This window comes from Arvicola amphibius, chromosome 9, assembly GCF_903992535.2.
Source record: "Arvicola amphibius chromosome 9, mArvAmp1.2, whole genome shotgun sequence".
In the NCBI taxonomy this organism is placed as follows: domain Eukaryota; kingdom Metazoa; phylum Chordata; class Mammalia; order Rodentia; family Cricetidae; genus Arvicola; species Arvicola amphibius.
In genome coordinates, this window is record NC_052055.2 from 62,125,611 (window position 1) to 62,138,182 (window position 12,572).

At 48.8% G+C, this 12,572-nt stretch overlaps 1 protein-coding gene across 1 annotated transcript; it reads left to right on the forward strand.

Annotated features, from left to right (window-relative positions):
- Window positions 1–1,105: 1,105 nt before the first annotated feature.
- Window positions 1,106–7,207, forward strand: Hoxc13 (homeobox C13). The gene is given in 10 exon segments (XM_038344119.1): window positions 1,106–1,127; window positions 1,130–1,172; window positions 1,174–1,256; window positions 1,259–1,416; window positions 1,418–1,462; window positions 1,465–1,837; window positions 6,953–6,968; window positions 6,970–7,027; window positions 7,029–7,173; window positions 7,176–7,207. Coding segments are annotated over 10 exon segments (975 nt in total).
- Window positions 7,208–12,572: the final 5,365 nt, after the last annotated feature.

Sequence of the window (12,572 nt, forward strand, 5' to 3'; positions counted from 1 at the left end):
AGGAGCTGCACCCTGCCAGAGGTCTAAAGGGCAGCAGGTCTTCCCCACTTTCCACATTTCCTTTTGTTCACCCAAAGAGACCCGGCTCTGGAAATTCCCTCTACTCAGCCAGAATCTACTTCACTGTTTCATTGGGGTGGGAGGACTTTCACACGCCAGTATTTCTTTTGCATGCTGAAATAGCAATCTGTCCTGCTGCCGCCCTCCATATCCCTCCCTTTTTATCTTCCTCTACCTCTCGCTGAGAGTGTCCACTCACTTACACTCCGGATTCCGGGATAAAGTCTGCTTTTGGGGGAAACCACAATCTTCCAACCATGTCTGGTACCAAAAGCAACCTTTTCCCAGACAAACTGGAGCTTGGGGAAAGCGGTTAAGGTCGGACACCGAAACTCTGCTGTCAGCGTCAAAGGCTGCCTGAACCGGTCTTGGCCATCCGGAGCTGAAGAGCACCCTGCCACCGCAGGAGCCTTCCTGGTTTCTAGCTTATGTTATTATTAAAATTCCAGGTTTGACCCATTCTCAGCTCCAAGCCCCAATTTAGAGACTTCGGTAGTCAAAGCCATCTGCCTGGAGAATCCCGGTCGGCCTCTCCAGCGCTCCACCTAAGCCTAGGGGGAGGAGCCCAGAACCTTCTTCTCTATGGGTCCCATTGCGTCGGCCAATTCAGCCTCTCTGCCTGCCGCCCCCTCCACTAACTAGGCGCTTAGGGGGCGTTGCCCCGTCCCTTTAAATCTTCCTACCCTCTCCTTTTCCTCTCCAGAGAGCCAATCAACAAAGTCCTCCTTACTTTCCGCCCCGCCCCACCTCCCGGAGTGGGAACCCCAAGAGACCCAGGCCTAGGGTCACGTGCTGCGGCTACGGTCACGTGAGAACCAGGGGCGTTCGAAGAGGAGGTGGGCGGGAGCAGGCGGATTTCTTAATGAAGTGTCTCCGCATGCGTATTGGGAATGCGGTGAGGGAGGGGGAAGCACCGGGAGGAGGAGGGGAGGGGTGGAGAAGGAAGGGAGGAGGGATGAGGGAGGGAAAAAAGGAGCGAGGTGTCTCCTTAGCTCGCTGCCTCTGGCAAGTGGAGTTTTTAAAAAAAGCTGGAACAGATCATGTCATGACGACTTCGCTGCTCCTGCACCGCGCTGGCCGGAGAGCCTTATGTACGTCTATGAGGACAGCGCCCTCGGAGAGCGGCAGCGGCGGCGGCGGGGGAGGCGGCGGCGCGGGCGGCGCAGGGGGTGGCTGCAGCGGAACGAGCCCCGGCAAGCCCAGAGCATGGACGGGCTGGGCGGCAGCTGTCCAGCCAGCCACTGCCGCGACCTGCTCCCGCACCCCGTGTTGGGCCGCCCGCCGGCTCCTCTGGGCGCCCCTCAAGGCGCCGTCTACACGGACATTCCAGCCCCGGAGGCAGCGCGCCAATGCGCCCCCGCCGCCGGCGCCCCCTACCTCGTCCACGCGCCACCTTGGGTTAATGGTTACCCATTCGGCGGCAGCTACTACGGCTGCCGCCTGTCGCACAACGTGAACCTGCAGCAGAAGCCTTGCGCCTACCACCCGGGTGACAAATACCCGGAGCCGTCGGGCTCCCTGCCTGGTGACGACCTGTCCTCCAGGGCCAAGGAGTTCGCCTTCTACCCCAGCTTTGCCAGCTCCTACCAGGCAATGCCCGGCTACCTGGACGTGTCGGTGGTGCCCGGGATCAGCGGGCACCCGGAGCCGCGTCACGACGCGCTCATCCCTGTCGAAGGCTACCAGCACTGGGCTCTTTCCAATGGCTGGGACAGTCAGGTGTACTGCTCCAAAGAGCAGTCACAGTCCGCCCACCTCTGGAAGTCTCCCTTCCCAGGTAAGGAAGGGACCTGAGCGGCGCCGCCGCCACCAGGGACCCCTCCCCGCCCTGCTTGCCCCGCGGCTTCCGCGCACCCCAGCCACCCCCGCCGTCTGGCCCCGGCGCGCCGGCTCGGCTGGGCTGTCGAAGGAGCCGGCCAGGCGAGCTGTGCTGAGGAATGCGCTGGGGAAGAAATCTGCTCCGCCACGTTCCCGGAGCTGCCGTGTCGAGAGTGAAGCATCAGAGGCGCCCGAAGCGCCGGCTAGGCTCCCGTCGGGAGCTAGTCACCTCCTCGCCCCACTGCCCGCTCCAGCTCATCACGCAAGGATCCTGGCCCCTAAACCCGCTTGCAGCCAGGAATGGGTTGGGGTTGGGCCTCTCTTGCCATGGAACCTAGAACAAAAACCTCAACCGGTGACATAATTGGGGGTTGAGGAGACTAAGATGCCTTTTACCTTGCCGAATTTCAGAATCTGTCAGGCGCCAGAATACTATAGTGTTAAAATGGCACTCTAATTCGCCAGAGCTTATAGAAATGTACAATGTCTTTCTTTCTTTTTAAACTTGATCATGGGTGTTCTTTAAGAGCAGTAGAGCTAAAATCTCCGTCCAGGGAGTGTAAAGAGTTGCGTCCTCTCCTGAGATGCAAATTTTCTTTGAGGCTCTTGTAGACAGTTAAATCCTGTGAATCCACTGCCAGGTCCTCCAAATGAAGAGTAAGTTACTGATATTCCGACAGAGATTCTTAGATTCCCTTTGAACTTAAGATGAGAGGTGGAGAGGCCTGGGCTGTGGTCCTTGGGGTCCAGGCCGCTGGCTGGAGATGCCTGGCTCTTGTCTGGCTGTGTATGCAAGAAGGGATCTCTTATGTACTGTTTCTCTGATTAAGGTTGTCTCTGTAAGAAAGAGATTCCGTAACTCCCCCTCATTCCCCAGAGGAGAAAGACAGCCTGGGTCTCTCAAACAGCATCAGGAGCTTTGGGCTCCACTCTGATCTGGAAGAAATAAGGGGTTGGAGGGCGGAAGGGGTCTAAAGAAGACAGCCCTTTGGATCTGCCCTCCCTGGTAAAGCTCAGAGCGAGTCCTCTCTTCTGACACTCTAGAGATCCTTGGGAATCTAGGAAGCGGAAGCTGTCTCCCCACTGTGCCCAGAAGGAGCCAAAGGTGCCCATAGTCTTACATGCTAGGCCTAGGGATTTTTCATTGGATCAGCCCAAAGAGCTCTTGGGTGGCTGTGAAATTCCTCTACATCCGGGATTGGGTGGAGAAGTGTATGGAGAAGAATAACTGAATGATGCTACAGAATATAGCAAAAACATTCTGATAATAGTATAGGTCACTTAATATAACACAAGTCAATGCCAGAGCTAGACCAACACAAGGCATCCCATTTCTGACTGCCAGAATTGATGATGATGGTTGTGGTAGAATGGTCTCACACACTATCTTCTCTGCATTAGCTATAAGATTTTTATGCAACACAATCTTATTAATTACTGTGAACCACAGACTGATACATTTATATAAGATCTTCATATGTAGTAGAAGATAGGCTTCCCTTCATTTCCTGTAGCTCATGAAACCCAAGGGCTTCTTGGGTGAGAGTTCGCAGGAACTGATGAGCCATGCCAGGGTTGGTGCCTGAGAACGGGTGCCTACTCTGCTTACTGTAGATAGAGCAAAAAGCAACATCTTCACAGTGAAGAGGTAGCAGAGGGAGCTGCTGTGGCTTTTGTGGGTTGTGTGGCGGGTTAAGCATTGGAGGGAAACTCAGAATTATCTTGGGGCAAATAAACATCTTAAAGATTCCCAGAAACAAGAACAACACAAAAAAGGCTCTGCTAAAAATAAACACTTTTTGTATCACGCCTCCTAAAGAAAGATATCTTTGAAATAAAAACATACAGCCCAATTGAGATTTAATGCACTTGCAAATTACAACAGAGAATGGATAAAACTTAGTATGTTCTCCACTGCTCTGAGCTCACACTCCCATGTATAAATGGATGCTGGCTGGTGTATCTCAGGGCTTGGAGAGGTCCAGGAGAGAGGCAGATAAAAGGAAATTATCTTCAGACACCCTCCATCTTTCTACCCACACAAGTCTTTTAGAAGTATGGAGATCTTCAGATAACTCTGTCTATGCAATGTGGTTCATTCCGCAACATCTAGCCGTAAACACACTGTCTCTCCTCACTGCCTCTGGCTCTGAGAAACCTACCTATGGTAGTCTAGGCTGGTGTGGGAGATGGAGGCAACTGTTCAAAAAGATCTGGATAATTAGAGCTGTCAGGAGTTGTGGCTTCTTTTTCCCAATTATATAGACCCCTGCTTTACTCTTCTGCTGTATGCATGCACGCACGCACGCGCACACACACACTGTGGTGAATGTAATCACTTTTCTTTTTTCATAAAAGGCAGAAATTCCAGGAGAGACTAGAAGAAAGAAAATAAGAGAGGCCAGTTCTGAGATAGATAGATAGATAGATAGAGCAAAAAGAAAAGAAACAGTGGGTTTTTGAAGCCCATACTAAAAATCTGTACTGACAAAGTCTTTGAATTTGGATTGAAAAGAACCACCAGCTGAGCAGCATAGTCTTCAAATTCCAAAAAACGTTCTGAGGGGCAGCTTGGGGATCCCTACATAGGAGCCTCTCAGCCCCGAAACAAAGCAATGACATAACATTGTTCTTATTTGCTCTTCATAGATGCTGATTAGATTCCGAGGTACAAATTGTTTGGTGAAGGTGATCTGGAAGAACACTAGGGCAGGGACATTGGACGACTAATAGCCAAGTTCTCATTCTACACAATGTAGACACAACTCCAAGTCTAAGCTACCAGATGCTCTCACATCTGTAGAGCCCACTTCCTGTCTAGCCAAAATAGCAGACAATGAAAGATGCTCCTTGGAGGAAAAAAGGCAGGAGCTGTTTCCCCAGGGGCAAAGCCACCCTGCTGCTCTGTCTGACTCATGAAAACTTGGTGAAGTCAATCTTTCAATCCAATAGAGAAACTATAATGGATAATGATGATGATGATGATAATAATAATAATAAAATTTAGAGGCAGTTATCTACCTTTTAATCAGATTTTTAGGGTTGTGTTGATTAAACTTCATTAGAAATTGAGAGTTGATGTTAGGGAGCTACAGAAAGTAAAGTTTCAAAAATCAGGACAATGAACTGGTTCTGTTGAGAACAAAATCCCACCTGTATTTTACTTTTCCCTCAACAAACGGGATCTACCATGTTTCTATTTCTATGTGAACTCTTACTGTGGCTTTATGTGAAGAGTCAGAAGAGCCTAGATCTAGTTCTGTCATTTAAGTCATTTTCTCTGCTCTTAGCCTCTGATTTCTGATCTTGCAAAATGTGTTTAACAAATACAACTAAGAAATGTTCTGAGGGGGAAAACCTTTATGTTTACCACTACTCAATCCTCTTCACTTTTATTCTTATCCCAGAATCATCAGTTTTTCAAACCATGATTTCATCTGTAAGGGTAAACAATTGAAGATGCATCCTTTAAATTTTAAATCCCTTTTAACAGATCATACTGCTAAACTGAAGTTGCTTTTTTCATATTAAAGAAATATTGGCTTGCACAGTGGCAGAGAAACATTTGATAAGTTGAATAGATAATTTTTATGAGAAATTATCACCATGAAAATAACCTGAGCAGACCATTTGGAACCCCTTTCCCATTTTCTTCCTGGACTCTTTATTTCTCTCTGCATTCATTATAACCCCCTACTTCCCCTTTCTGTATAGTGGTCCATGAGTCTCAGAGAGAGAAAGAGAAGAAAGAGACAGAGAGAGAGAGAGAGAGAGAGAGAGGAGAGAGAGAGAGGAGAGATCTAGGAATGACAGGAAGTGTAGGGAGCTGCTTAGACAGCAAGTGGGATGCTCAGCTCTCAGCTCTCTGCCTTGGAATGTTTCCTCTGTCTAACAATTCCAAAGATCCATAGAATGAAGGAGAAACCCCAGATACTCAGTCATCAGTGTCACCTGAAGTCCAACAATGACAAGGAAAACGATGGGGGGCTGAACTATTCACAGAATCTCCCTCTCACTGCAAGAGCCCGGCTGGAGAGTGACACACTATTTTGAATTCCTGTGGATGCTCCAAGCCTGAAGAAACTAAACAAGCTTAGGGTACCAGGGTGTAGATTTCTTTCAGTCTTGGAAGAACAGAAAGAGGAAGGTTGGAACCGAATTTGTTCTTTTTGGTGAGATTTGGGTATTGACCTCTTCTTTTGGGAGATCTGATTCCCTGCATCGAGGCAGGACCTCCTTCCTTGGTTCACAACACTGGTCCCACATTTCCAAATGACTTGATCCCAAGCAGTTCTGGAATCATCTGATAGATTCTTCTCGACATTGGTGAGTCAGGTCCATAGTGCAAGGCTAGGTTAGTTCTGTTTTAACCCCTCAGCCTAAGGGCCCACTCAATGGTCTGTCCCCTGTGCTGACCCTGCCTGCATGCTCTCCTCAAAACACCAAAACAACCTAAGTCCCTCCCTGACAAGAGGGAATACAGGGGTGTAGGGGACTTGTTGTGCTAACTGGATGAAGGGAATTTTCTGAACACTAAACACTCCCACTAAGCATGACCAGAGGAGGACTTGGAGTTACCATCTAAGGAAGGGTCCAGGCTTCCAATAAAGGTGGTGTGCAGAGCCATGGTGGGAGACTGAGGCAATAGGAAAAATCAGTAAATACAGATCTTCAGGTTACTTTTAGTGACATTTATCGTGACTTTTTTTTCATTGTTTTGATTTTCTTTTTTTATTAAAAATTTCCGCCTCCTCCCGCCTCCATTTAACCCACTCCCCGCTCCACTGCCCCCTCCCTCTCCTGTCCAAAGAACTCTTTTTTCTTTTTCAGTGTCTTAAAATATTACCCTTGATTACTGAGGTTTAAAACCCCCTTCTCTTAAAGTTTGTATATAAAAGGAGGCTTTGTACCCAGTGGCTTCATTTACTTCGTGGCCTTACTAACAACGGAGGTACTTAAGATTAGGGAGGCCTCACCACACAGTACAATCTGGCGTCCCAGTTTGCCCCCTAGCATCCCCGGTGATCCCTGGCCACCCACCTCACTGCCTGCTTCTCTCTTCCCACCCGCCTAGATGTGGTTCCCTACAGCTGAAGTAAGCAGCTACGGCGCGGGCGCAAGAAAACGCGTGCCCTACACCAAGGTGCAGCTTGAAGGAGCTAGAAAAGGAGTACGCAGCCAGCAATGTCATCACCAAAGAGAAGCGCCGGCGCATCTCAGCCACCACGAACCTCTCGGAGCGCCAGGTCACCATCTGGTTCCAGAACCGGCGGGTGAAGGAGAAGAAGGTGGTCAGCAATCTAAAGCGCCTCATCTCCACTCCACCTGACCGTCACCAGCCCGTCCGTCTATTTATGTCGCCTCTTTGTACCATAAAAGAATCCACCCAAGGACGCTGCAGCACTCGGTGCAGACCACTATTTAATCTTACCGAGAAAGAAAAAATAGCGCGCCGCGCTCTGCCTTACCCTACTCCCATCCTACCCCCCTAACCTCAACCCCCTCAAACTGTAATCCCCTCAGGCATCTGCAACTGTAGAGGTGGGTTCGGATGGGTTGGATGGGTGGCGGGAGGAAGACCTTCTGCCTCTACACCCCTGGCTTTCATGGTTTGTCCCACTAGAAAGCTGAGTGGCCAGGAGATCCCAGTCATTCCTATCAAAGCAGGGCTGGGGGATTCCAAAAGACTCAGTTCTTGGCCTTTTCCTGAGCCTCGGCTTGTGGAAGAACCTCCTTCAGGCACATGGCTGCGGGGGGGTGGGGGGGGGGGGCTGGATGAGAAGTCTGCTTTCTTCCTGTTCCTCCATTTACTATCGCTTCCCGCACTTCTATAGGCAAAGTTTTCCCACTTAGGATTTTTTTTTCTGTGCATCTTTTAAAAGTCGTCTTAATATTGATTATAATCTTAGGGCCTAGCAGCGTGACTGGAATTGAGACGAAGCTGGGAGCTTGTAGCTTTTCTTTTTTGTTTCCATCGGTCTCAACATAAGCTGGACTTGGTGCAGCCCCTGGCCATATCCTGACCCAGAAATGATTTCCCAGGAGGTGCCTTTGACCCCACTGCCTCCTCTGCCTTGCACTCTCAGTCCTTTGGAAACCTAAGGAGGACAAAAAATCTCCAGCTACCAATACTAAGTGCATCTGCTATCTCTCTTTCTCTCTCATGGTAAAGTTGGGAGCTAGGCCAGGGCTTAAAATCAGAACTTATTAAACTTGAAAAGAGCTGAAGGATGAGTCCCTTAGAAGGTCCTCAGTCCTGTCTTCACATAAGCAGTAGAAGAATATCTATATTGGAGAGACCACCATACTTTCATTTTCACTGATTTCCCAAGGGTAGCTTGAGGAGTTGACTGAGGAGGTTGAAATCACTGGCTCTGGAATAAATGTAGATGCTGCCTAATTTCTCCCTACTCAAAGGCCAACTTGGTGCTGTGGGGCCCCCTCACCTCCTCCCTTTCGACTGGCTCATTACAAAACAGTGTTCTTTTGAAATGCCCATACGAAATAGGCTCTTTTTTTTTTAAATGTTGTGTATCTGTATATAGTATTGTGATGTCTGGCAATGTAATTGAATGCAAGAAGAAAAACTCCAAAAACTTGTTTTTAAAATAAAATATCCTTTTGTTTTTGGCCTTGATTTTATTGCTCGGGTTCCTCTGAAACCTTTGTTTCCTGACTCTTCAGAGCGGACTATAATGACCCAACCCAGTCTTTCAGGGACAGAGAAGAATACAGACAGCGCAACAGTAGATCCCTAACCTGGATTTCTCTCCAGGGAAGTTTTGGAGCCATTTATTTTTTTTCTATTCTGTTTAGATATGAGAACATCACATCTTATTACCCAGCCTTATATTAGGAGTGGGAAAGACATGACCTGCCACTAAAAACGTCTGAAAGCAGGTAAATGGGAAAGTTCATTGGTGAATAGTTTGTAGTTAGCTTGGTGGTAGAGCTCTTATCCAGCATGCTTGAGGCCCTGGATTTGCTCTCTAATAATGGGGGGTCTGTTTCTAGAGTGTTCAGAAGGCAGAAGAATTACTGGAGACCTGGTAGTGACTGTGGAGTGGTTGGTTGGAGTTCAGTTCTCGGCTGTACTCCTTTCTTTGTTCCATGGACCTAAACTGAGAAGTCTGAATGCCAGGATCCTTGGTCCTTTGGTTTGTCAGGCCAGCTCCATTTTTAGTCTCTAGAATTCCTGAGAACCCATCTTCCAGGAGGTCTGGAGCCTGTGTAAATGCTGCCACTAATTTGTTTCCTTGTCGTGTCTGTGCCTATCTTCCTATCTGGTGCAGTTAATGAGATCATTAAGTTGTCAGGTTAAGAGACTTTTAAAAAGCAATATAGCCTAAAACAATGTTATCTCAGATTAAATCTTTACTGCAACAATTTTTATTTATATATAATATTTTTATCTCCTGAGACACAGAAAGACTGGAGGCATTATGTTGGAAATTAGAGTCCATCTAGATCCCTTTGCCTGGTGAAACTGAAGCTTTTAAATTTTAATGTAAATAAATGTTTTTTGGGGGGAACACTCTCATGCGTGCTCACACACCACACACACACACACACACACACACACACACACACACAAACCACACTGGAGTCTGAGAGACAACGACCTGTGAAGAATTCACCTTCCCTGGAGTCTATGCTACTGAAAGTGACTGCCAGTCCCTATTCTACCACACCAACTCTGTGCGACTATAGGACAACCCACACTCCGCAAGTGGAGATTTGAAAGGGAAGAATAAAGTGGAATATCTCCCATGGACAAGAAAGAGTCACTTGTTAATTCTTATTTCCCTTCTTCTCCCCACCAACCAACCTGAATCTCTCTTCAAAAGCCCCTAGACCACCTCTCCCTAAGAACAAAAAGAGTTATTTAGACAAAGGAAGCCACCTGGAGAAGAAACTTAGGCTCTTCTTTATGGGCTGGCAGCTCTCTTAGACATCCTGATACTTGTTAACACTTTGTAGACAAATGAAAGACAATTTTAGTAGTTCTCCAAGATAGCTTCACTTCTGCACACAAACCTACATTTAATCGAAGGGTCAAGTCTTAGCTGGTGAGGGTGGCACACCTGAAGTCTACCCTGGGGTTGAGGTAGGAGGATTGATTGAGCCTTGGAGTTCAGGGTCCACCTAGGTAACATAACCAGATGACCCTTTCATGCAGGAAAATAAGATATTCCTATGATGAAGGAAACCCTCCTAAGCTCCCAGCAGGTGATGAAGAGGAGAAGCTTTGTGTGGGCTCCTGAGCACTGGGAAGGCAAGCAAGGTTTGCAGGCATTCCCTGTGTCCCAGAGTGTTCAGGGGTTCTTTGTATTTTCAAGCACTCAAACGAATATATCAGCTTGAGTTTTGAGGATGATTATACCTGGGTCAATTTTGGAGATGCACCTCTAATCAGAGTGAATAATACTGGTATAAAGGCTGTGTGACCTTGGACTCTAGGGAGGCAAAGGTGGGGAAATGTATTCTTCCCTGGCTTGAACTGGCTCCTCTTCCTTTCTTTCCTGAGATAACAGCATCACATCATGGTAACTGGGGATGCACAGGCGCGCCGGTGCCTTTGAGCAGTGGAGACCTTCTCCTGCTTGCACGTGTGTGAGTGTTGTCAGCACACTCATCTCAAGCTGTAGAGGAATTTTGTCTTTATTTACATCCATCAAAGAAAAGCTTCCTCTTCAAGAACAGTCTCCTAAGAATTGTTTGGAGTAAGGTTTTTTGTAAGCAAACCAAACATAAGGGCACCTCGGTATGGCAGCAAAGGGCCTGTGAACACAGACGCCTCCTCCTTGGTAACAGAGGTCCAGTTCTCATAATTCCACGGAATCCACAGCTTCTCCTCCAAGTCCCAAGGCCAAAGGCTGAAGTGCCTAGGACCACTGTGGTTTCATAGTACTCTCCTTAAAGGTCACTTTGCCAAGATAACAGATCGGACTTGGGATGGTCTTTTGGTGTTAGGGGAGAAAGCTCTTCCCTGCCGACAATATTCACGTCTAGTGCTAGAAGGATGGGTCTTCCTGGCAAAAGTCTCAGAGTCAGGAACCCACCTGAAAAGGCCATGCAGATATGTCCATGACTGCTCGGAAGACCATCTTCTCCTGAGTTTAATCCACGGGCGTCTAAGTCAGCAACTGGGACGAAGCAGTGGGTAACAACCCACGTAGATGCCTGGCACTGTCATCTCTGTAAAAGGCCCTCTTGCTGGAGTGGAGGGCTCCTGTAGCAGCCCCCCTCTGAGCACCCATCGTGTTCAAATGAGAATTCTCCCACCCAGAACCTGCCTGAGTCCTGGCATGGTACACAGCCCACCTTCAAGAAAATTCCAAGAGCAAATGTGTATCTATCAGATGTGCGGGTGGTGGAGAGTTGAGGGCCCTGAGGAACGAGGGGCTCTGGAGGAGGAGGAGGGGACCAGAGCTTTTTCACAACCAACCAGACTCTTCCTCTTTTAGCCTTGACCGTGACTAGGTCTTTCTGACCTTGACATCACAGAATCACGGGTGGGAGGGGTGGTGGAGAAGGCCTTGATCCTTCCGGTGGCCAGAGAAAAGGGAGGGCCCGCTATTCCCCTAGACGCGCCATCCCTTTTTCCAGCCGGAGCCCTCCGCCCCTGTTTACACACGGAGGAGGTGTCGTCTCCAGTCTAGACAGGGGCGCTAATAACGCCCAATAAAAGGCGGCCTCTCCTGAGAGGCTCTGGTAACTCAGCTCCTGGTCGCCTGCTGCTGACTGCTCCCTCCGCCTCTGGTGCCCCGCCCCTCAGATACCTTGGCGGAGCCCGTGGGCCGCGGTGGGTGGGGGGTGGGGTTCCAGAAGGTTTCTAAAGGCTGATAACCCCCTACCCCTCGCCCTTCAGAGTCTCCTCTGTCTCCAAAGGTAAGTGGACCTCTGCGCTCCCAGCCCAGCCAGTATTTGTGTTTGGGGGTGGTAACAACATTCTCTCACCCCAACAATCTCCGGAGCTTACTGCTCCAACCTGAAGCATACACTCTCTAGGTGCATAGAAGCTGAGTTTTTTGGAAACAGCTGAGTAGCTGCATCTGGCAGAACCTAAGCATATCTCTGTCCATATAGGCCCTCTCCAGGGCTGGGGCCTAGCCAGTGGGCACTATCACGGACAAAGGGCCAGGCTGAGGAATGATGGAACAAGGAGTAATTCTCTTGCTGCCTCCCTAGCCCAGCGTTGAGGTGCATGCGACCAGGCCCGGGGCTCTCCCCCTGGCTACAGCAGCAATGGGTGTGGGCATTTATAGGCTTGTTTTTTGCTTTGATTTTTTTTTTAACTCGGTCCCCACACCTTTTCTGACACTCAGTATTCACTAGGCGAGGAGATCCTCTGCTGGTGGAGGGAGAAAATGTCAGAGGTCCGACAGTCTATTTGACCTGTTAGCACTAGAGGAAAGGCTCTGAGCAAATCAGGATGAGCTGGTCTCTCATAGAGGGGCTCATGCTGGGGGAGTCCTCCAAACGTTCACTACCAGGGCTCTCAACCTCCCGGTTTTCTGAATGAAAAGGCGAAAAAGCGAGCTGGAGCTGGGAAGTTTGGATGGGAGGGAACCCAGAGGAGGCCTGAGCTTGAACGCCTGCTCTACACGAGCTTCCAGTGGTTAGTCCAAGCCGCAAGAATCCCTAGAAAGCAAAACAGTACCAAGCAGGCGAATCTCCCCAATTTGATGCTT